We start from the raw sequence: 25,821 nt of genomic DNA on the forward strand, positions 1-25,821 counted from the left end.
AACAAAAAAGTACAGCAAAAGTGGATGCATCAAACACAGCAATCCAGAGTATGCAAGCCATGAATAAAAAAAGTGAAATTACGGCCAGCGCAAGCCATGAATAAAATCCAATGGAAGCACTCACGAAGGGCTCTGATGTTAATACGAGTGAGGCAAGCACAGTATTTGTTTCATATAAACCTATGCTGCAAGCCATGAATAAAAAAAGTGAAATTTCGGCCGGCGCAAGCCATGAATAAACAAGTTAAAAAACAAGAAGTGGGCAAAGAGGTGTCACCAGGGAGACGGGGAGAGGAAGGAAGAAGAGGGAACGTGGAGGGAAAGTGAATGCAGCAGTGGACGGAGCGGATCGCTTTTAAGTACGTTTTTTCACAGATACATGGAAAATCACTAATTCCTGCACATTACAGGGGGAGCGGATCCCTTTGAAGCACGGCCTCGCGGCCGTGAAAGAAGTGTGTGTTAATTAGGGGGAGGAGAAGTGAGGCCGAGTGCGCTGGGGAAGCAACAGCAACAGATGGCTTTAATTTGAAGCTCTCGGAGGCAGGCGGCTCGGATAAAAGCACAGTCACGAGAACTCATGCACTCGTGGAAATCTGCTTTAGTTAAACTTTTTGGTTTCACCGGAATAGGTCTCTCTATGAGACCTAAAAACGAAAGAAACACAAAAGAAACAAGAAATCGTTGGGGCCTCCGACTGAGGCCCGTACCCTGACGAACATGACCCGCAGGCTGGGGAGTGGTGAAAACAGAAATCGTCTGCTCCGCTCCCCAGCCTTTTAACTTGAATGGTCAGGCAAACCAGTTCTATCAGTATTTTGTGCACTTCAGTTGTTGTGTAATTGGTGATACTTAAGGATCCCTCACCTGCCACATATTAGGACTACATTAAGGTATTGTCGGGGTTGAGCAAATGTGTACATTCGATTTTTTTATGCTACGTTTTTGACTGTTGGTCTCTTTAGTGAAGCAAAGTCCATTTACAATAAACAGTAAATTATTCAGACGGCTTTTATGTAAAACACGGTGTTCCCAACTCGTTCTTTTACCAGACACATAAACTAAAGGTATCACTTGAGTTGAATGTTTTAAACATATGTCAAGAAAAGTTGCCCCGGGCCAAGTACTGTGCTTGTGCTGCCAGTTCCTTGTCTCGACATGAACGTAGCTCTTTATTGCAAATGTAAAAACGTTAATAAGCAAGGCTCAGCATTTGTGCTGTTTACACCAGAAGCTGAATTCTTTTTGGTGCACAAAGCAAGCTTGGATTAGCAACTGTAATCCCTCCAAAAGAAAATGAAAGACAAAATCCGGATTTACAGATTACTGCAGCAGCCACGTCTATTCTACTCAGAGTTACCTAACTAGCAAAGATGGAAAAATCGGACATAGATATTTGCTTAATTCAATTTAAACTGCCTTGTTAGACAGGTTATCTATTTAAACCAAACTAAGAGGATGTAGCCATATTAAAATGTAGCACTCTTTATTTTTGCAGGGCATTTGGCATGCATTATGGTACTAGGCCCACAGATTCCGTCATAAGATAGAATGGTCACACTTGAACCGGAACCATAGGGACTCGTAATTTTTTTATTTTATTCCCTCAGACCATGAAAGCAAATAAAACATCTGCATCAGATCACAGGTGGAAAATCTCAATCGACCTAGCTAAAATGAGAGCAGAATAAAATAAAGATTATCTGGTGTTACGACCTAGACTGAAAAGCTTGGGTGTAATAAATGGGTTTAATCCACCCAGGCAGGTAGGCTGTCACATCTATGTTTATATAAATGCAGTCATTGCCTACGCGTGCAACCAATGTTTTTACAGATGCAGCCCTGTCCTGTGGTCATTTCTATTGACCTGCCTTGTGGTTACAGGCACTGACTGCTCTAATAAATGTAATCGTACCTTGGGATTACAGCTAATGTTTCTATTAATGTAGTCCTGTACTGTTCATACATTGGATGCTCCTACAAATGCAGTCCTGTCTTTTTCTTATAGCTAATGATTCTAGAACTGTATCTCTGCCCTTGTACTTACAGCAGTGCTTCTGCAAATGCAGCCTTATCTAGTGATTGCAGCTAAAGTGCCTTAATTGCATCCCTCTCTTGTACTTACAGTTATTGCTTCTGCAAAAAAGACCAGCCTTGTGCTTAAATAAATGTATCCCTGGCTTGTGCTTACATCTAATGCTTAGATAAATATATCCGTATCTTGGGCTTACATCGAATGCTTAGATAAATGCATCTGTGTCTAGTGCTTACATCGAATGCTTAGATAAATGCATCCAGGTCTTGTGCTTACATCAAATGCTTAGATAAATACATATGTGTCTTGTGCTTACATTGAGTGCTTAGATAAATGCATCTGTGTCTTGTGCTTACATCGAATGCGTAAATAAATGCATCTGTGGCATGTGCTTACATCGAATACTTAGATAAATGCATCCATGTCTTCTGCTTACATCGAATTCTTAGATAAATGCATCTGTGTCTTGTGCTTCCATCTAATGCTTAGATAAATGCATCCGTGTCCGAATGCTTAGATAAATGCATCCATGTCTTGTGCTTACATCTAATGCTTAGATAAATGCATCCATTTCTTGTGCTTACCCCGAATCCTTAGATAAATGCATCCATGTCTTGTGCTTACATCTAATGCTTAGATAAATGCATCCATTTCTTGTGCTTACCCCGAATCCTTAGATAAATGCATCCTTGTCTTGTGCTTACATCGAATGCTTAGATAAATGCATCTGTGTCTTGTACTTACATCGAATGCTTAGATAAGTGCATCAGTGTCTTGTGCTTATATCGAATGCTTAGATAAATGCATCCGTGTCTTGTGCTTACATAGAATGCTTAGATAAATGCATCAGTGTCTTGTACTTACATCGAATGCTTAGATAAGTGCATCAGTGTCTTGTGCTTACATCGAATGCTTAGATAAATGCATCTGTGTCTTGTACTTACATCGAATGCTTAGATAAGTGCATCAGTGTCTTGTGCTTACATCGAATGCTTAGATAAATGCATCTGTGTCTTGTGCTTACATCGAATGCTTAGATAAATGCATCAGTGTCTTGTGCTTATATCGAATGCTTAGATAAATGCATCCGTGTCTTGTGCTTACATAGAATGCTTAGATAAATGCATCAGTGTCTTGTGCTTACATCGAATGCTTAGATAAATGCATCAGTGTCTTGTGCTTCCATCGAATGCTTAGATAAATGCATCCGTGTCTTGTGCTTCCATCTAATGCTTAGATAAATGCATCCGTGTCTTGTGCTTCCATCTAATGCTTAGATAAATACATCCTTGTCTTGTGCTTACACCGAATGCTTAGACAAATGCATCCGTGTCTTGTGCTTACATCGAATGCTTAGATAAAATGCATCCGTGTCTTGTGCTTACATCGAATGCTTAGATAAATGCATTTGTGCCTTGAGATTACAGCTAATTTGCCTACAAATACATTACAATTAATGCTTCTGCTTACAGTTAATGCATCTTCAAATAAAGATCAGCCTTGTGCTTAGAAAAATGCATTCCTGCTTTGTGCTTACTGCTGATGCTTAGATAAATGCATCCATGTCTTGTGCTTACTGCCGATGCTAAGATAAATGTATCTGTGTCTTGTGCTTTCTGCTGATGCTAAGATAAATGCACTTGTGTCTTGTGCTTTCTTCTAATGCTTTGAATAAATGCATCCTTGTCTTGTGATTACAGTTAACCTGCCTACAAATGCAGCCATGTCTTGCGCTTACAGTTAATGCTTCTTCAAATAAAGATCTGCCTTGTACTTAAGGTAATGCTTGGATAATGCAGCTATGTTTGGGATCACTGTTAATGCTTGTATCAATGCCACCCTGGCTGCTGCTTTCAGGTGATAATTGTGCAGATGTAGCCCTGTCGTGTGCTTACAGCTAATGCTTTTATAAATATAATCCCTCTTGTTGTAACAGCTCCCGCTCCTAAGAACGCCGTCCTCTCTTGTGTTGCCTTGTGCTTACCGTTAATGCTTCTGAAAAGGGATTTCTGCCCATGTCTTGTGCTAACACTGACAAATGCTCCCTGCCTACAGCTTATTTTAGTGTGTAGTGCTGCTCTTTTAGGTTTAAAGTATTTTATTGAAGCAGGGTGAGGAAGGAAACAACAAAACAAACATAGAACCACAGGTGCCCCTCAGAATCAGTGCGCATGGTACAATAGATACATAAAGGCAGTCCTTTCAGCACGGTGGGCACAGTCGTGCCTGGATCTCACAGCTCGCGCACCTGTGGGTGAAAACAAAAGGGGGAAAAAAGGGAAAAGGAAAAAAGGGGGAACAACCCTGCCCCTCTCCCCACCCAGCCAACTACCCCCCAACCCCCAAACCCCCTCCCCCACCCCCTGTACTGTGCCGTCAACCACTCGCTCTTCCCCTGTGGCAACCTATTGTCTACCCCCACCACCAGTTGCCAGCTTGGGCCGATTAAACAGGCGGATCTGGCGGCGGTGTCAGCCGCAACAGTCTAAGATACCTAGGGCAAGTGATTTCTTTGAATTCTGAGCATAACAAATTATGGAAGGGTGCCCACAGCTCCTCAAAAGTGTCTACGTCCCCCGCCACCACTAGGGACAGCTTCTCCATGCCAAGGACATGCCACAATCTGTGCAGCCAGCCGACAACAGTGGGGAGCGTGGTGGAGCACCAGTGAATGAGTATGTTCTGTACTGCCGACCCCAAAGCTATCGCTGTCTGTCTACCCCTTTTAGATCTGAGAGGGTACATCAATCCATTCGGTAAACCCAGTAGGACATAGGCAGGGAGGCGGGGTAGTTCTATTCCAAAGCATTTGTCAACCTCATTAAGGACCTCCTCCCAGTAAGGAGCCAGAAGGGGACAGTCCCACAATATATGAGTAAGTGTGCCAGTCTGACCACAGTTGCGCCAGCATGTCCCAGGTATTGAGCGGTCCATTTCATGTAATTTCTCAGGAGTGCGATACCAATAGGTTGTGATTTTGGTGAAGGTCTCTGTAAGCCCGGTGTGATAGGCGGAGTGGCGCGCTCGGTAGGAGATGTGGTCCCATTCAGTATGGCCCAGCACTCGACCAAGCTCCCGTTCCCACCGCTCCCTACCCTGGTTGTAGATGTGAAAGGGGGGGGGGGTTGCAGCATCTTATACAAGTCAGAGATGAGCTTGGCATCCGACGAGCGAGTCACTAGCCAGTGCTCATACGCCGTGATCGTCCGGTCTGCCGTCGCGCGCACTTGAGGCTGTAGCGCCCAGTGACATGCCTGCATATACCGCATGCGTTCCGTCTCGGGGAGGCCATAATCCCGACGCAAGTCCTGGAAGGGAACGACACCCTCTGGGCCATATAGATGATATAAAGTGAAACATCGGGCCGCCCGCCAGTGATCATAGGCTCCAGGCTCCATACCCGGGCCAAGGTCCGGGTTACCAATCAGTGGCGTGAAGGGAGAGGGAAAGGTAGTGAGTTCGTGCTTGGTAGCCACAGAGTCCCACACACGAAGCGGGACCCGCGTCACAAAGGAGGCATAAAGGTTAGGGGGCCGATGGGCCCTCCTCAGGAAAGGCACCTCTTGTAGCGTTCTGCCTGTTACCGCCTGGTCCTGAAACAGCCAGTGTTTATCCGATTCCCACCGGCTCCACTCCACCAAGTAGCAATTGGGCGGCCTGAAAATACTTCTGCAGGTCCGGTATCCCAAGTCCACCAGACTCCGGCGCCAGTGTAGCTATGGTCCGTTTGATCCTAGGCCTACGGCCCTGCCACACAAAATGTGCGATGGCCGACTGAGTCTCCGTGAGCCATCCTTTGGGGGGCTGTAGCGGGAGCGCCCTGAACAGGTACAGGACCTGTGGTAGGAGGGTCATCTTCACTGCGGCCACCCTGCCCAACAGCGACAACGTGCCCCTGTCCCAGCGGGCCAATTCCTCCTTGATCTTTGCACTCAAAGCTGTGTAATTGGCTGTTACCATCGCGGGGAGTGAGGGTGCCAAAAGGATCCCCAAATACGGAATCCGGTCCCCAGACCAGCTCAAGGGGAAAAGCCTCTGCAGGTCAGCTCTGGTGGCGCTAGTCAGCGAGATATCAAGGGCCGCAGACTTCCCAAGGTTCACCTTGAAGCCCGCCACCGCAGCAAAGAGGTCCAGTTCCGCGATACATGCAGGCAGGGACCTCCGCGGGTCGTCGAGTGTCAGTATTACATCGTCCGCATAGAGGCTGAGAGCATGATGGAACTCTCCCATCCGGACTCCTATGATGTCGGGGTTCTGGCGGACCCTTTGAGCGAACGGCTCCATATAGAGAGCGAAGAGCAGAGGGACAGTGGGCACCCCTGTCTTGTACCACGCTCTATTGGAAAGTGCCGAGAGCTGTCCCCGTTCACCCGTACTACCGCAGATGGGAAACGGTAGCAGTTGAAAACCAGGTGCCGGAACTTCTCGCCGACCCCAAACCTGCCCAGGACCTTCTCCAAATAAGGCCAGTGCACCCTGTCAAACGCCTTTTCCGCGTCAATGGAGAGGAGCATGCGTTCCCCGGGAATCCTTGAGGCCTTCTCAAGGATATGAGTTACTCTCTTCGTGTTGTCCACAGTCTGCCTGCCTGGTACAAAGCCGGCCTGATCCGAGTCGACCATGCCCGGGAGATGAAGCGCCAGACGTGCCGCCAGAATGCTAGTGAAAACCTTCAGGTCTGTGTTCAAAAGTGAGATTGGGCGGTAGGTCCCGCAAGCAGTCCGATCCTTGCCCGGTTTCGGGATCACAGAGACCGTAGCCTGAAGAAATTCAGGGGGAATGGCACCCGGCTCCGAGAATGTATTAAAAAGACGCGTCAAAAGAGGCGCGAGCTCCTGGCAGAAGGTCTTGTAGAAGAGAGGGATAAAACCATCTGGTCCCGGGGCCTTACCAGTCTTGAGCCGGGAGATCGCCGTAACCACCTCCTCAATCCGGATCTCCCGCTCCAGATATTGGGCCTGATCCGGCGTCAGCGACGGGAGCGACACCGAGTCTAGATAGTCCGTTTCAGCCCGTGCGGAGGGGGCCTCGCCAGCGTAGAGGTCAGCAATAGTAGTTGCGGAAAACTTCCGCGATCTGCCCGTCCTCCGTGACCGACCCCCCGGTAGGGGTAACTAACTCCTTCACCCGGTGCTGTTGGTGTTGCACCCTGAGCTTGTGCGCCAGGAGCCGGCCGCACCTGTCCCCACCGGTGTAATACATGTGCTTCAGGCGAAGCACCGCGTACTCCGCTCTGTCTGTGTCAAGAGCGGACAGGAGTTTCCTGGCGGCCTTCAATTGCCTCCAGACTCGGGGGCGCCCGTTCTGTGATGTACCTGTTCCAGCTCCCGCACCTGTCGAGTAAGCTCGTCCCTTTTGAGCTGGCGATCTTTGTTCTCCGCCGAGGAGATAGCGATAAACTCGCCACGGAGCACAGCTTTCAGGGCAGCCCATTGCGTCGCGCGGGTAGTGTCGCCGTTGTCGTTTACACGTTGAAAGTCCGCTATGGCCGCACGGATCTGTTGCACCGTCGATCGCCTGTGCAGTAACGTATCCCTAAGACGCCAGACCCCCCTCGGACGAGCCACTGGAGGTAGACGGAAGGTGCCCTCCACCGGTGCAGGGTCGGAGAGAGAGAGGACCCCCATGTCGGCATTCGAGGCCAGTTCGAACATCGGGCCCGTCACTAGAAGATGATCCAGCCTCGCGTAGGACTTGTGGGCATGGGAGAAATAGGAGTATGCGCGAGTCGCGGGGTGGAGGCGGCGCCACATGTCGTGCATATCAAGCTCCTCCAGTCGGGTACGAACCGAGCCCGAAAGCTCCCCCAACTGGTGGCGCCGCTGCACAGACCTGTCCAGAGTCGCATCAAAAACCACATTCAAGTCCCCCCCCAGTACAATGTGCCTGTCAGGAGTGGATGCCACGTCTTCCAGAGCCCTGTGCAGAAATTGGTCCTGACGGTCATTGGGCCGTATATGGAGCCTACAGTAAACACCAAGCCCCCCACCTTGATCCTATATGCCAGGAGTCTCCCCTTCTGCTCCGCTACCTTCTGCAAAACCTCCCCCTTGAACCCTCTTGAGAACAGAAGCGCCACACCTGCTGTTTTAGAGGCACTGGAAGAAAAGAGTTGCGTGGGGAACTTAGGGGTGCGCATTCTGGAACAGTCCTTGGCCAGCAGGTGGGTCTCCTGCAGTAGGCAGATGTCGGCCTGGGAGTTCTCTAACAGGGACAGGACAGCCCGCCGTTTAACCGGAATATTTAGCCCCTTCACGTTCAGAGTAACAACTTTAAGGGCCATCACGGAGGGGAACACCAGAAGCGCACATGAAGGCGGGCAAGGCCCCCCGGGCAAAACTCAAAGGCCACAGCAAGAAACATCAACTCACAGCGAAAGCAAACCTCCCAACGGCACAGTACAGTCCCCGAGCCCCAAAACACCCCAACTGTGTGGACCCCCCAGAACCCCGCACACCCAGCCCCACACTCCCCCCAACCTCCCTCCCCCCAGCGAACCCCCAAACTCGAAACTTCCCCCAGCAACTCCCCTTCCTCCTCCCCGCTCCCCAAGCCATTCAAAAGCGTCATTGTCCCAGTCCGGTCCTATCGGACAAGGCCGTGGAAAGTCGATCAAGTGGACGTCCAGCCACCACCACCAGCACCCCCGTCCCCCCCTACCCCTAGAACCCCCGCACCTGCAATGATGAAAGGCTAATGTAGACTCCCCCCGGAGTAAGTTCAGGCCGTCATGGCCACATCGCCGTTCGTCGTCGCCCTGGAGGCCTCCTGGATGGCGCTCGACATGTCCGCTCGAATCGTGGGCGAGTCAGGCCTCGCAGGCGGCGGGCATCGCCTCTCTCCGACCTGTTGCCAGCCATCTCGAGTGCTTCGCCTGCGGCGAGGCGCCGGGGTGTCCGTATCCGAAGCCGTGATCCCCAATACTCCGCAGACATCCTGGAGGGACCGAAGCTGATGCAATGTTCCATTCCACCGGAAAATCAATCAGAAGGGGTGCCCCCACGAATACTGCGTTTCATGCTCCCTAAGGAAGTCCGTGGCAATCTTAAATGTTTTCCTCTTCTGTAACGTGATCGTGGATAAGTCCTGATATAGAGCCACCGGGTGATCTCTGAAGCGGAAAGGCTGCTGCCGCCGCGCCTCGCGGAGAATCCGCTCCTTCAAGGGGAAGTCCGGCAAAAAGGCCAATATGTCCGGGGGGGCGCCGAGGCCCTGCGAGGACGGCCAACCCTGTGCGCCCTGTCGATACGTATTTGGAAGTCCTCAGACTCCCCCAGGATTTCGCGGAATAGGGCTCCCAGGTAGGCGGCCACGTCCTCACCCTCTTCGTTGGACGGAACACCCCGGACCCTGATGCTGTTCCGCCTGGACCGGTTTTCAAGGTCCTGGGCGTGGGCCTGTAACTCGATCTGTTGTTCCCGCAGCCGTAGGACCTCTTGCTGCAAGTGGGTGATCTCCTCATCCCTAGAATGACCAGCCGCCTCCACAGTGTTAACTCGCTCCCCCAGGGAGTCCACTTCTCTTCGGACTTCCCGGACCTCTCCGGCCACCTCCTGCTTCAAAGTCTGAAAATCCTCCCTCAAGGAGCTAAACAGGGACTCCAGGAACGACCGAGTCACTGGGGGCTCTCCGCCGTCAGCGCCCCTGGAATTGGCCGGGGGGCTCGGGGCAGGTTGGGCCCCGCCGTTGCGCAGGGCACCGTGTCCCAACATGTCCGGCAAAGTCCGATCGCCTCTCCTCTGCCCCCTGGCATTCGACATCTTGGAGAGGTGGGAATCGCCGACGTCCACAGCTCGGTGAGTAGGCGCCACAGGCCGGGGCAGTTGAGCAGCAGAAGCTGGCCGGTCCCTCAGTCGCTAGTAAGGGAGCACTGCAGTCCAGAGGCCCCGTTCGAAGCCGGGCGGCTGCTCCGAGTTCTTCAAAATGGCCGCCCGTTACAGGCAATGGGGCCAACGCCCAGGAATCGAGGCCGACCCCCGTCACGGGTCCACATGCAGGGCGTACAGTCAAAGGGCAGGCTCGCAGGGCGCGAGGCAACCAGGGCCGGCTCGCCGGGGTGTGCAAGCACGCTGGAAGCACGACCTCACTCCGTTGCGGCCAGGGGGGGAATGGAGCAGCCACGTGGGGTAGGCCTTCTCGAGCCCCGGTCTTGCGTAGTTGCCGTAGGTCGGCTACGCCTCCGCGGCCACCGTCTATTCAGCTCTGCTCCGTCGACGAAGGCCGTTTCGGCACCCACCCAGGCGCCGTGTCACGGGCACGCCGGCAGGCCACTCGCAGTCGCTGGATCACCTCGCCAGAACACAAAGCCTGAAGGTCTCGCGGCTCTCGGGCCTCCCGTAGGTCTCTCAGCGGGCACCGCTTCGGTCGGCGCCCAAGCGGAACCACCGCCGCGGCGGGACAACTGGGGCTCACCGACTGCTCTGCACCACCACGGGGGTCATCAGGTGTGGTAGCTGCCCGATCTGGGGGAGATCAGCGGCTGTGAGCGGTGCAGGGTTTCCAGGGGCTCGGGAGCTCTCGGCAAGTGCGTCCTCTCAGCCTGCCATCTTGGCCACGCCCCAGTGCTGCTCTTTTAAAGGGGATAGCTCTAGCTACCTGCTGAATATCAAGATTCGAGTCTAAATACATCTTCTATGTAGTAATCTTCAGTAACAGCAAAGTATATTTGTGAAGAGTCTGTCATGAGACAAGGCTGGGCACAGACCTCTTAAGTGCCTGATAAGGTCTATAGGTAAGGGCAGCTTCTACCAACTTAAAGTTGTAACAAAACTCTGCTCTCTGTACCCGTAGACAAACTCCATGGTGGCCAGCACACTAATGATTCTGCCCTTTACCATAGTAGGGATGCATTACCCACAGCGAATGCCTTACACATAGGTTCCCTATGTAAGTTTGAGTTATTGCACACTTTATGTACAATTTTAAACTATTCTTGCCAATCATGGTACACTTTTTTATATCATGAAACATAACTAAACAACTTCCCGGTATTCAGTAGTTTGGACAAGTGGACTAGTTGTCTGGGGGGCCTCCCCAGTTTTTCTGTGTGACACTAGACAAGGTTCAGAACTTTATTATCACAACCTTTTACAACGAACAAAGGCATATTGCTGCCCCTTGCTTACCTTCAAAAAGCCAACGTTCTCACCAAAAACAAAAGGGCATACACAAACCACTTAAACTTGGAATTCAAATCTGTAACTGGTTTAGCCCCTGACTATCTCTCTAACAACTCCAACTCAGAAATTAAGGCCCACAAACCTCAACCTTCTGCCCACAGAAACCACATTTACCGCCTGCAAGTTCTGGGCTTTCTACATCCTAGGCCGCCTACACTGGAACTGTCATAGTTTAAAATTGCATTTCATTAACATGTGTTGAAACTCTAAATGCCTCAATGATAAATAACATACTACGATCTGAATTTGTACATTACATATTTATGCCCTTTTAGCTAGCAATAGGATTTGCTACACAAATAAGTTTGTCTCCTCCTAAGATATTAACACAGTGGCACAATTCAACCAAGCAAAAAACTGTTATTTCGGTAAACGGTGTTAACCACCATAAATTTCTTATGCACTGCCATAGTTGTTATGGAAACACACTATTGCATGAAATAAATAAAAAGGCCCTATTAATTCTGAGGGATGCAAATCGATACCTGCTCATTCAGCTATTCCTGCCGGACGTGTGCATGCAATTAATTCATCCCCACCAGGTCGAATCAAACCTCTCAGTTCCTCTACTACAAGGTGGGATCAGTGTAGTTACAATCCCTTTGGCACCCATGTTATCAGGCTGTCACTCCAATGTACTCGGAATGACCCGCCGATTAAATGGATTCATGCAACATGCCTACCAATGTAATACATGCTGTCTATAGCAAGGAGCCATGAAACCATGCTAAGCCATCTTGAGGCACTGTAACCACGCAGGATGGCTCAGTGAGTCAAACAGTCCCCACTGAAATCTGATCTGATGTGTAATAATGGGTGATACGTCCTGCAAGGCCAACTCAGCCTCCTGTTCTTCATAGTACATTAATAAAGAAGTACCATTAAATTGTGCCTAGTAGCACCAGTTATTTCCAGCACTCAGAAGTGGCAGGAGTGCAGTAGGAAGCACTGCATGTAAAAAACCAAGCAGCAGTACATTAGGCCCTGCACCCTATATCAATCAATACATATAAACAGAATATAGGTACAATTGTGTCTAATTGTTGTGTAAATTATGAAAGCTGTTGGCATCTGAGGATGCACCGACACCTGGTTCTCCAGATTCTTGACACATCCATACTCTTTGAGTATGCAAGTTCTTTAAAAACAAAATCGATATTTAAAGATTCCACGGAAAAGCCAAGTTGCCGATCAACTATTTTTTAAGCAACTCTATCTATCAGGGCTAGGAAGTGCTATATAATGATACATATGGAGTAGCTACTTACTAAACACTCGAAACTGATTTAGATCTCTCAAGGGATATGGGAAATCTATATAAAAACCAAAATGATGCAGTACAATCTGAGCATATGCAACCCTCTGAAGACCGCATTGACAACACAATTTAAGCAACAACCTTCATGGTGTTGCAGGTCAACTAGAACAACTCAAGGACCTTGGGAAGAAGAACCACTGGTAACCGTAGTTCAACAACTTGTATTTAGTTGATCAGTGAATGGGATAGTGCTACCACTACTGCCACCAAGATAAAAGCCTCTTTAAAAAAGTAGGTAAGAAACAAATCCCCTATAAAGAATGACTTAATTTACATCAGAAACATGTGTTGTGATGTAGATGCCGTTCCACGCTCAACATGGCACTGTTTTCAATCATTGTTTTTTTTTGTTCTATATTGTGTCCATTGCATTTTCGTTCTGTATTTCTAGTAGTTGTTGAGCATAGAAAAGACTGATTATGTTTAATATTTATTCATACTCTCTTTAAAAACGTTTTAAAAAGGAATATACTTACAGTGATCATGTGTCCCTGTAAGTGGCCACTGGGTTCCCATAGCAGCAGGCCTGTTGTGTTCTAGCGATAAGCAAGCAAGGCAGAACTGGAGATTGTCAAGTTGGGTGTCTGCGAACAGGGTAAGAGCTTGACACACCTTAATGAAGCACATGTCATGCGTCTTTAGACAGGCACTTTCATAAACACGCATTCTAACACCTCGGAATACTAAAAATAACATGTGATAATATCACAGTGTGAGTGTGGCATACCTTTCCAGACCTAGTCAGACAAAACATGGCTAATTAAGTGTTTTCGAATCTTTGTGCGCTACATTTTTGACTCTGCACATATTATACATTTTTTATGTATTTGATTAATTAATTTGTTTATTAAATTTAATTATTATTTTATTTTACCAGACTGTTGTAAGAGTGGGAGGATAGGACAAGTTTGTCCTGTCAAATTACAAAATGTATAGTCAATTTTGACACAGATGATGATCATTATTTAAACTCTTTTATTGCTTAGTTTTAAAGCTTTATAATAAATATATTGATTGTGGCAAATGTAGTGTGGGCATGAATTCAAAAGTGCATGGACGCAAAGATTACAAAAGTCTAACTAATCCGAGGTTGATTCATAAATTACTATCAGTGGACTTATCTTACAGTTTTCTGTGAAGTACTTCACATAAAACAGTCTCTTATTGCTGCAGTACGCAGAAACCATGGTCAAAGTAGCTATAAATGTTCATTCTTTATATTCAAAAATAGAAAAATGGCACCGAACAGAACAACTTTGCCAAATCTCGGAAAACCTGGCAATATATGTACAATGGTACCCGCATCGATTTGGTCGCATGGAAAGGTGTGGGAAATTTCAAACTTTGGAAAGACTTGAACATGTTACCCTTTAGCTATCTGAAATTGACAAACATCTTACTCTTAGTCTAGAACTAGCTGGGCTGCAAAATTCTAACAGTAATTCTGGCCATGTTTACCTTGCACCTAATATAAGTTGAGCACATAAGGCGCTCACTTGTTTGTTTGTTGTTCTATATACAAGTACTTCTGAAAATGAAGATCACTAAATGAAGTGCAATTTAATATTTATTTATTTATACTGTGGCCTTCCGGCAGTTACAGCTTATTATCATGGTATAAAGTTTGCGTTCCTTTTCCTGATAGGATGTTATGTTATATGTTATGTTATATGTGGTTTTGTAGCGCGCTCCGATAGTCAAGACTGTCCTGGCGCGGGAGTGAAACTGAAACAGAGTGGGAAGTAGGTATGCTAATCATGAGTTTGAAAGAGGTGAGTTTTGAGCAGTTTTTTAAAATTGGTCAGATTGGGAGCGTGTCTAAGAGCGTCTGGCAGGGCGTTCCACATTTGAGCTCCCTTTACCATGAGGGATTGTCCGCCCAGGCGGACTCTTCTAAATCTGGGGATGATCACCTGCTTTTTGGAGGTGGAGCGCAGCTGACGGGATGGGAGGTAGGGTGTGAACCTTTTGGCTAGGTAAGAGGGGCATGGTCCATTGAGGGCTTTGTAAACGATGACCAAAGTTTTAAAGCGCACTCGTTGAGCCACAGGGAGCCAGTGAAGATCCTTCATCTGTTTGCGCACGCTGAGTCTCCTGGGGATGTTAAAAATGAGTCTCACCGTGGCATTCTGGACAACCTGTAGCTTCATGATCATATAGTCCGGAGCCCCTAAATAGAGGGCGTTAGAGTAGTCCAGCCGGGAGAGTACCAGAGCCCTGGCAACCGTTTCTTTCGCTGATTGAGGAAGGAGGGGAAAGAACTTGCGAAGAGTGGTCAGAGTTCCAAAGCATGTTCCAGCCAAGCGTGAAATCTGGTCACGGAAACATAAGTCGGCACCGAACCAAATTCCCAGATTCTTGGCAATCCCGTTCTCTCCCTTGGGGCATGTTGATTCACCGGGCCAGATGGACTCCTTAATGGATGCCCTGTTGATCCTCATCTGGGTTCTCAAAGAAAACAGGCATAAAAACCATTTGCACCTGATAAATCCCAAAAGGCCAAATAGGTAGGTAAAGCTGGTGCCTCCCAATCAAAGCTCAGTGTGGGACAAAATGTGGCTAACGGCCAGAGCTGAAGACCTTGAAACTGGAGAACCATATTTGAGTCTTGGTGTCAGTTCAACATCCATTACTTAATCTCTTGTGCCTTAAAAAATCTGACCAAATGTGATGCAATTTGATTCTCATGCATATATGCCAACATTTCAGAAAAGGAAAGTGGGAGATTTTCAAAATATAATCGGGGAAATATTTTTTTCTCATTGCCTTGTATTGAAGCAGAGGCAATTTCCGGCGGGAGATAGATAAGATAAAAGCTATATTTGGCTTCATAAATCGGGAGACTTTCGTCTGAATCAGGTCTTTTGGCATGTATGCCAATCTAAAGCACTCTAACACCCTGGAGTCAAGTTCTTGCTACGGAAATCAGCAAAGAACATGTGGCTCGAAAGGTTTTACTGCCTGATTTAATCCCTGGATCTAAATGATGTTCAAAATGAGTCAGTTGTTCCCACCACATGGTAACGCTTTGCTAGTGACCCTGTTTACTTGGCCTAACAGGAAAATCACGGGCACGGCTTTATTCTTCCAAGGAATTACCAACACTTGCCATATGGCCTATTGATGAAAATCTTACAGACTGGCCAACTGGCAAGCCTGAAGTATTCACTTCAAACCCAGGGGCAAAACGCAGGCCCATGCAGATCTTCCGATGCAGGGTTGGGGGGCACTTCCAGAGGGCCACAACCCTCCAAGCGGGGCCCCATTCAGCACAATGCCGATTGCTATCTGTGAGATAAGGGAGACTCAGCCCCTCATCACATTCTGCAGGGCGCCCATCATTTTGCATTATATCACTGGTTAAACCAAAGGGAACCCCTGCCACATAACTTTGTCAAGAGTGACTTTAATCTTCAGATCAAGTTAATATACCCCAGAATCTTCATGATATTACACTGCACCTCAAGAAGGAGTGCATACAAGATGTAAACAGACAGTATGTGCTAGAGATGCAGCAGTAAAGACTCTGGTTTAATTTTATTTTTTATGATTGTCTTTGATTGAAATAAAGCAAATTATCGGATAAAGGTTTTCAGAGATCTTTCATTATCCTGGCGTGTATACCGTGTTCTCTTCAATGGCCGCTAATGAGTTCCTTTAACCCCTCCCCTGCTGGTGACGGAACCGCTCCGTCATCAGCCGTGGTTGCGCTGTGCTGATGACAGAGCGGTTCCGTCACAGCCCGCTCGGCGCGCCTGCGCGGAGCAGATTCAGCGCCTGCGCTGGGCGTTCCATTGAGCCGCTCCTTCATGAGCACAGCTCAACTGACGCTGGTGACGGAGCGGTTCCGTCACCAGCATGGGCGCGCCGCGCGGCCCCCTGCCCCCTTAGCGCTGCAACGGAATAGCCGCCCCAGAGAAGGGGTTAAAAAAAGTGTCTTGATCATTAAGCAGGAAAAAGCTTCTCATCAAGAACTTGAAAAATAAATAAATCAAAAGTTGAAAATGACAGTTGATTGTCTGACATGTCCAACGTGTCCTCCATATATAGATTACATGCATGATTTCTATTGAAGATCTTATTTTTTTATTTTGTTTTGGGAAATATTTTTTCAGATTGCTATACCAATAAATACGTTCTGGTTGTGTTTTCAATTTTATATACTTAAGAATGCTTTTGTTCCGTTCTCCCTTTTTATCTTTACCTTTAGCTGGTACTTGAATTGAAGTTCATTGTTTCAATCTCTTTGTCAGTTTTCCAAAACTGAAAAAAATTAAGAATTCTTGAACCTGTCAGTTATACTTGCATGCATGCATCAGTCCTCCTAATGGTTTCCCATAGAGTCTGCTGCAGTGATCCTTTCAGCATTGTGTCTGCTCTATCCCTGAATAGGAGAAGTGTGGCTCACTGGTTAGAGCAGGCAGACCCTGAAGCAGAGGTCAGACCCGGGACCAGGGTTCAATTCCCGACGCGGCAGGGTCTTGAGCTCAAATGTCCATGGACTCTATAATTCCCGCTTCGGTGCCTGACCTAATCATGGGTTCACACTCTGCAACTCTGGGCATTAAGCTTGCTTAATCTCCACAACGGCCCCCCGCGGCGGGATGCCTGGCTTTCACCTTGGGGATGCCCTGTAGGGGCTATCTCACAGGGAAAAGCCAGGACGGGTTCCCAAGGCAAGCGCGGAGATACCCCTTCGGGGGTCGATTCTGGCGCTATATAAGAAACATAATAATAGGGCTGAAATGCTGCAGACAGCGTATTTTGCATCACAATATGTGAGTTGTGTGACACCTTATTGCACTCATATGATGTTAATGGCTCTCGTTGGACAGATTGTCTGACTCTGTACATTTGCAGTAGAAATCTGGCTAGAGATTGCAGCCAAGTACACCATGCAGCAAAGACAGGGCCAAAAGTGAGGGTAAGGAAGTAGGCTATATTTATAGGGGAATTTTGCACAACACAGACTTTGCCCCATGGCTTATCACCACTGAGCGTGATCTCCTAGCGTGAGTAGTAAAAGATGCCTTGCAAGCAGACCAGTGGAAAGAGGTGTGATGCTTCCTCTGCGTATGACTGAAAATGTAGGTGATCTCCCCAGTATTCTGCTTTTGCTTCTACCTCCAGTCCCTGTGTAGCAGACTCCTGTGTATTTGTAGCACTACCACCTGGCCAGGAGGAGGGTCCAATGTTCATTGATGGGTCCATTTCTTTAGCCTAGTCAGTGATTTGACTGGTAGGCTCTTGTTCCTGTGACCTTCCCTACTTCCTGCTGTTCCTTAGTGATCGCTTACCTGGTAGTGGATGCAAAGAAAAGAGCTACATATTTGAGAAGACCACCCACAGCCACTTTGCTATGCTCAGGTAGGTCCTCACATAACTGTCCTAGTGCCCTTCACCCTACTTTAATTTCTGGGCATCTCCAACTAATTGTACATAAGAAACAGTGGTGACAGATTATTAAGAGCCTGCCTCGACATAAGCAGACCAAAGCAGGAACACAACCATGTCAGCTTTACATTGGTGGGACAAGGCAGATCTGAGGTCCTGTCCCCTGACTTCACTCTTTCTACACTGTCCAAGCATGTCGCCTCATTTCACTGCTAGACCTCTTGTCCATGTCTAATCTTGCGCTAGGCACTTCCATGACAACATGAATTGCTTTGAGTGATGATGTCAGGGGGTGATGACATCAAAGCATTTAGAATCCTCCAGTCTGAAGCTCGAGGAGTTTGAAGGGATGCTCAGCAGGTTATTTCTCCTCTCCTTTGTGTGAACATGTGTTGTTGCCTTATCGTCAGCTCTCTGAGTCCTGGTTTGTGCCATTCACAGTTATGTCTCTGTTTTTATTAGTTATGAGGAAGCTATAAAAGTTATGATCAGATATTTTACAGCCCATCTGTCTAATGCAGCAATCATTATTAATCTGGACAATATTTTTTATTATTTACAATACATCTTCTCCCTTAAGTGTGGATGGTGGTATCTTGTAGAATACTACACAGACGACAGTTGTGTGCCAATTTAATTCCAAGAGGAAAGTGATTAATGCTACCAGAGCTCAGGCAGTAGCTTGTCTCTAGTAATGGTCCCCCTTTAAGCTGCTTTTTTGTTTTAGTACACTTAATCTGTGAATCTCAGCAAATTAATTATAGCTTTGGCATACACACAAATGTTTGGAAGGGAAACACAGTGTGTAATTAAACAATGCATAATGGGGTCCCTTATGTCAGATTCTTGATAAACATGGACTGTTTCTCTGCCGAGGACACAATGGTAAATTCAAAGGTTTATGTTGTGTTTGGTCTTGTTTACTGTTATTGGCAGATGCCAAGTAGGTGTACTAAAATAGACTGTAGATTGTTAGAGGATAAAACTGGTAGAGATCATATCGTTTGTGGTCAGAGCACAGCAGTCTAATGTACTATTTTCATATGTAGGCACCTAACAGTATCGGCTTTGGAAAAGAGACAGAGCGGTCTATGACTGTGAGCAAATCAGTAGAGCCAGGCATTCCATCGACTATGGAGAAGTTGTTGAAGTGGGCATCTGACAATGGCTACAGTCCAGTTACTTCATACACCAAAACCCCTGTTGCCAATAAGTTCCATCTTAGACTTGAGGACCCAGGTAAGTGCGAGGTTATTATTTACATAATATGATATGACATGAGCATTAAAAACATATCTCTTTGCATCTTCTTTACTCATTATTTAACATTGTTGTATACTAGTGATGACGTAAACTACATCCCACAAGGGTTACTCCATGAACTTATAAGAAATTATTGTAGCAAAAATTGGTAAAATATCATCTAATGTCTTTAGTTCGTCAGTTTTCATAACAAAAAAAACTATCATAGTAATGTTAATAATCTATATTGTATTGACGATAAAATGAAACTAAGAATTTATTTCAGTCCCCAACCTCCCAGAAATAAGTAACAAATATGTGGTCGAATCTACCTCTTCACTGCAAATTCTGCATATATGTTTTAAATATGTAGCCAATCACATTCAATGTCCTAAAATTGATGAAACAAAATTTCCTATTGAACTTACTACTATAGGAAGTTGGGGAGTCAGGTGTCGCTGAGGTGAAACCAGCTTGCAACGCTGTAGTTCATTTTTTGGCTGTGGCTTCCCAGACAGGGTTTAAAATAATGCAGTGATTATCCCAGGTCATCATAAGATCACTTTCAACTACAACAAGGAAATATTAATTGCCTACCAATTCATTTTCAACTTCAGGTGAGGCATGTTCCATCCACAGAAATTTGTAATCAAACATAAAAGAGTGTTTTGGTTCTGCCAAATTGTTGGAGACCTTTTGCTTCTGCTGAAAGTAGCCTCCATCCATAGGTCCAGTATGATTAGCTGGACTGGAGCACCCTGCAATATTCTCTGAGCCTTTTTCAGAATGTCTCCTTAATTCTGAATGAAAAAGTGTAATGCAGTATGATACCTGTTCAATCTACATTGACTGAAGGCTGCACCGACTTTATATCAATCAATTAACAGAGATAACAATAATGTCCGATCCCTATAATTAAAGCCATTCAAACCAACTATGGCAGTGCGAAATTTGCATTTCTCTTCTACTCCCATTAGTTTTGCATTAATTTATAATTAAATACAATGCCCAGATACATACATTTAAAGGCAAGATGCTGAAAATGTTCCTTCTTTTGGTACTTCAATTGTTATCCCCCTAACCAAATATTAAAATTATATGTTGATCACATTGAGATGTTTATTACTATCTCAAAAAAGGTAAGGGGTTGGGCCACTTTTTGAGGATTGACTAGAGAATTTTTATTTTCCAGTATGTGAAAGAACAACCGTAAACCATATTCTGCATGTTTGTTGCTCTATAAACATACTACCCAAATTCTGAAGAAAACTGCCCTTTTTCAGGACAGACAAGCTCATTCAGTTGAAAAGGAAAGTTCCAACTGTCTTGTTCTCAAATATTACTTTAGCCTGATCCCCCCAGTGGTATATTACTGGAATACTGAGTCTTAAATATTGCGCTATAAAACTATTGCAACTCCAAGAAACTCCAAGACAGAAAGAAGAGGGACTGTGAGCTGAAAAAAGGGCCCAGTGCCTGTGTTCCCACGTGAAGTATAAACCAAAACGGGGGGTCACTGTTCCTAAAGGAAGAAAGGCCGATCTAGGGTGAAGAAGAGTGAAGAAGAGTCAGCTAGGCTCTTACTTATTGCCCTCACACATCCCAAGGGATGGTGAAGCATGCGTATCTTTATTCTGACCACAACATTTTTGCAGCACCATATTTTTGTAATCAACATTCTGGACATTCTGAAATGCGCCTTTTCCTTTATGGCACTTCTGTGAGTTTCTCCAAAATGTCTTCGATCTTGTCCAGATTGCAGCATCATTTTTGCAAGTCAAGATTTGGAGGCATTAATTACCATCTTTACAAACCAATCCATCAAATGGCTTACTTGAAAAAGCATGGCACATTATTTTACATCGATCCGTATAAGAATGCTGCTGATGATATTGAGCAACTTCTTATGTTGGCCACAGCTCTCTTTTAGGGAATGTCATGATCTGAGTATGGTGAGCAAGCTTTGCACAGTGGCAGTATCTTTGCCAGTAAGGTATAACTGAGGTGCAATTATTGCTAATTGAAAACATTACCCAATACCCACAAACAAATGGAAAATGGACAGCGAGTTCGTTGCACATAGGTGACAGGTAGTGAGGACTTGCTGTAAACGTGTACAGCTGTCTGTACTTACAGTTCTCAAAGCATAAAAGCCTTACAAAGAAGCCAAAAGTATCAACTGACATTGCATTGTTCTAATGTCTTAGTAAACAAAGCAAACCAAATTGTAGATCAACCAAGCATACACTTTACTGCTGACCATGCCAGAGCTTTCCTCTCATGTCACCAGCGTCTGTGGAAGGGCAATTCAGTCTGTTGATTTGGATCCAGACCGGATTGGCTGGCTATGTGGAGACACACTTCACTGCCTGAGCAACAGAGGATAGCTAAGTAGAGTTGGAAAACCTACTTTTATTTCAAGGAAGCATTACAATTGAATGAACGATATATCATCCAGTTTAGAAGTGAAAGGATTCAGTTTTCTGTCCTCGGTTCCTATGACCTGACTTGCTAAAGGGCACTTTTCAGAGACTTGCCTAATGCTTCTACATATAATACGGAACATACATTAAGTGCTGGTTTTCATCTCAGAGAAATTCAAGAATAAGGAGGGAGGGAAAGGGCTGAGTGAGAATCCCTCACCATTAAAAGGAGGAAAGAGGTGCAGTTTCGTTTAGAAAAGGAGACTCGACCCCTCTCTCTCTTGGCAACATAGAATTGGCTTTTGAGGAAGAAAGATGTATGTTTTTATGCTCTTGGCTCTCTCTTGTCTCTCAAATTCACACAATCCCTTCTAAAGAAGGGTATTTAAGGGGCATGTCCTTAGTGTTAAAATGCAAAAGGCTAATAAACCTTGATAACGACTGGCTACCCTATGTGTTTATCTTGTGAACATGATATGAAAAATAATGTGCCATACTTAACTTTCTTTTGTAAGAAAAAAGCACAATTACAATACAACAAAAATGTAATCTCGCAGAAATTAAATACTGACACCTAAGTGAAAATCAAAGAAAAAAGTATTTAATGTCTGAACCAAAGTTGTAACTATAAATGTTGTGTTATGTTTGTGTGTTGTTTCTAATTCAAATGTTAAAGAAGTATTATTTGTGTTTGATATTTGTTAATCAAATGTTATAACTTTATTTCTTTCAGTTGTGGTCTTGTCAGTCTAACTTGTCTCACATTTTCTTCTAGTGGAGATGAACGATGAAGATCACATTATTCCTCCAGAGCTGACAGAACTTCTAGGTTTAAGTCCTAACTTAAGGGATGGCTTTGTAGTTCCATTTCACATCAACCGAGAAGTGAATGACAGGATAGAAGAAGGGATGCCATCATCCAGACAGATGATCCATGGGCACGGCATTGAGGATCTCTTAACCAATCATAAACAACCTGAGGAAGTGCAGGGAAATTTAAATGTGGACCTCTTTGTCAAGTGTGACAATCAAATGATGCTGGTGACAGTGGAAAAGCAAAGCTTACAGGTAGGTGGGGCTTAATGATTGAAATCAGTTACCAGGTTTTAATAATAATAATCAATCAAACAGGATTTGTAAAGTGCGGCTAATCACCCGGGAGGGTATCCAGACACTGAGTGCTGTGATACTTCCTAGGGGGTCAGATGAACAGCCAGGTCTGAGTCCTTTCCTGAATTCATGAAGAGAGGTTAAGGTTCTGAGGTGCAGGGCAAGGTGTTCCAGGACTTCACACTGAGGTGGGAGAAGGAGCCTCCTCTACTGTTGCTTCGGCAGATGCTGGGGGTGCGAGAGGGAGAGGGAGGTGGAGCGCAGGAGTCTGGAAGGCTGGTGGACGTTCATACAGTGGTTGATGTACGCTGGGCCCTGATTGTGGAGGGCTTTGTAGGTGTAGATCAACATCTTGAATTGACATCTCTTCTGAATGGGGAGAAAGAGGAGATTCTTGAGGTGGTGAGGATGTGTATCCATCTGGGGAGGTCGAGGATGAGTCTGGCCGCTGAGTTCTGTATGGTCTACATTCTTTTCAGGAGGTGCCTAATGATCCCTATATATTGTGCGTTTCCGTAGTCCAGCTGGCTGATGATTAGGCTTGAGTGACCGAATAAAAGAATCAATTGCTTTTATATGTCTCAAAATACTGCACTTCTTACTAACTTATTATGAGTGGCCTCATAACTCAGATAGGGCTTGTAACACCAGTTACTGGCTGCATCCAAGATATGAGAACCAGGAGGACATTGTGGATTGTTTTACTTTCATACGCAGATTTCAGCTGCTGCGGTGTAAAAGTCAGGGGGAGAAAATAACCAATTTTACTGGTAATTTCTCATTTCCAGGTGGAACCAAATCACAGGGAGCTAGATTGTTTCCAGCTTGTAATTACCAGTGTCCTGGATATTAGTAACTAAGGATGGGTTGGTAAATCTCAGCCCACTGTAATGAGGCCTAAAGTGCTGTAAAAAGCACATAGGTTGTTACACAATCTACTCATCTCATAAGGATACAAGGCTGAAATTCCCTTGCTGGTTTCAAACTCAGACCTCCAGAACACTGCATGTGTCACTGGCAAGTAATCAGCTCACTGAGCCATCTTCCCATATTCAACCATCGTTTCAAAGGCAGCACATATGACCTTGGTGATCTGCAGCTGTCTTTTCAACGTTGTGTATAGAAACACATTGACAATGTTGTCCTATATGTTGTTTGTAGGCAATATTTACCAATGTAATACAGTATATCTGGTAGGAATGTTGTGCCTATTTCGAAAAGCTTCAAATGCAGGAATAGGTAAGCTATATATTAGTCCGATAATGATGTAACCTGGATTAAGATGCTGTTAAGCATTTAGAGATGCCAGTTGTCTAGGTTTAGATCTTACAGAAGTTAACATTATAGAATGAGTACTTCTGATAGAGTCTTGCGACGATTCTGAGTGCTTTAATACCGTAGTTTAAAGACCATTGTAGCCTCTCCAAAAATTTAGAATTTCGAGTCCTAGCTGCTTCTGAACCGGACATCTAATAAACTCAGATATAGTCCGAATATTGCACAGGTTAATAATATATCCTTTCTGCGTTGTTCCTGAGGCTTGACTACAGTAACGCCACTGGGGCCTAGTCATTAAGTTATCTTCTATTGTAAATATACATTTACTGCTGAAAATATTTCATTTTGCCTGCCAGAAATTCCCAGATGGGTTTGTTGGCGGGAGTAATTGCTTTTTCAATTGCGAATCGTGGCAGAGAAATCTGCAGTGTTAAACAGAAACAGCGCTAGGGCAGTGCAACCGGTACAGCCGCACCTGGTGCTGATCTGGGGGCAGGGGAAGTGGTGCTGTGTTTAGTAATAACCTATGATTTCAAAAACACAACAGTTTTCAGACAACAAAAAATGTGAAGATAACTTTGCGGAACAATGTTCCTGCTGGAGACAGATCGAGTTTTGTCTAGTGGCACGTTGACTCATCATAAAGTTGCACAAAGGGTTAAGATGCCTGCTGCAAAGAAGTGTACCATGCAGATCACAGAACTGTATTTAATGTGGATGGCTCAGTGGGCTACTGCTTTTGTCACAGAGATGCTTTTGTTATTTGAAGTTCATAAATTACAATCTCACAGTGACCTATGAACTGTCACCAAAGGGCTGCATGCAAACTGCAAGGAATAGAGACAAAACCTTATGTTTTCCCCCAGTAGTATTTCATTATCCTAATGTTGCTTAAAAGGGTTTGGTTGAATATAAATACATTCTTACTAGTAAAGCCAACCCCAACCACTGTGGTATATTTTAAATACAGAGTTTGTGCTTTTCCAGACCAAACACTATTAAACTATACTGCCTACTACAATGGATGACGGGATTCCTACACCTTGTAATCCTCATTGTCTTGGGTAACATTTCCTATAGGCTGATTTACACTCGTATTATTCACTGTCTCTGTATAATGTGTGTGTGTGTTATAATGTGCTCTGACATTCTACACTGTTATGAGTAGCATTATTAATCAAATGAAATGCATGTGAGAGAGGGGCTATGGAGACATGAGGGACCCTGTTTGAGGGTGGTAGCGAAGAATCAGTGGAGAAGGAGGTCTTTGGGGAATGCCAAAAAAGATTGCTAAAACTGACCCCAATGGTGAATCCCACTCAAAGGATGAATAGTTGAAGTTCCAAGGTGTGGTTTGCCTTGGAAGTTTGGAAATGCTCAGAAACATGTATGTTTCTAGGCATTCCCAAACTTTAATGCAACCTCTTCCCACTCTTGAAATGCTCAGAGATTTACCAGAATGAAAAAGGGAACAGATCAACGCAACATTTGCTGGGGGTGTAGGGGAAGTTCTTTTTCTACGAAGAAACATGTATTCTCTACAGAGAAAAAAATGTGTTTGCACAGGATGCTCCATTCCCACTGTGAGGAAAACTAGGCTGTGTAGAAATCTGCGCAAGCGAAATCCATGGATTTAGTGTACATTGGTTTGTGTTGAGTATTTAGCAGTTATCCCTATCTTTTTAGACGCATCAGAGGGGAAAGGCCGGTAATCGTGTAGCTGCTCTGCACTCTTCTTTAAACCAAGTTTTAGCTGTTCTCTATTACCTTTCATTACTATACTAGAACATCTCCTTTATGGAGAAAAAAGCATTGGATGCCATGTACATTTGACTGTTCCTT

General features: G+C 45.5%; 1 protein-coding gene and 1 pseudogene across 2 annotated transcripts in view; both read left to right on the plus strand.

The window, feature by feature from the left end:
* TGFBR3 (transforming growth factor beta receptor 3) overlaps positions 1-25,821 on the plus strand; it is a 341,378-nt gene that overhangs the window by 235,576 nt on the left and 79,981 nt on the right. For both annotated transcript variants that reach the window (XM_086953939.1, XM_086953940.1), the window contains exons 7-8: positions 18,976-19,165; positions 22,367-22,659. In XM_086953939.1, the coding sequence (XP_086810065.1) occupies positions 18,976-19,165; positions 22,367-22,659 (483 nt within the window). The remainder of the gene's footprint in view (positions 1-18,975; positions 19,166-22,366; positions 22,660-25,821) is intronic.
* Positions 21,128-21,242, plus strand: LOC147747470 (U4 spliceosomal RNA; annotated as a pseudogene).

Source organism: Lissotriton vulgaris, chromosome 1_1 (genome assembly GCF_964263255.1).
Source record: "Lissotriton vulgaris chromosome 1_1, aLisVul1.2, whole genome shotgun sequence".
NCBI classification, from domain to species: domain Eukaryota; kingdom Metazoa; phylum Chordata; class Amphibia; order Caudata; family Salamandridae; genus Lissotriton; species Lissotriton vulgaris.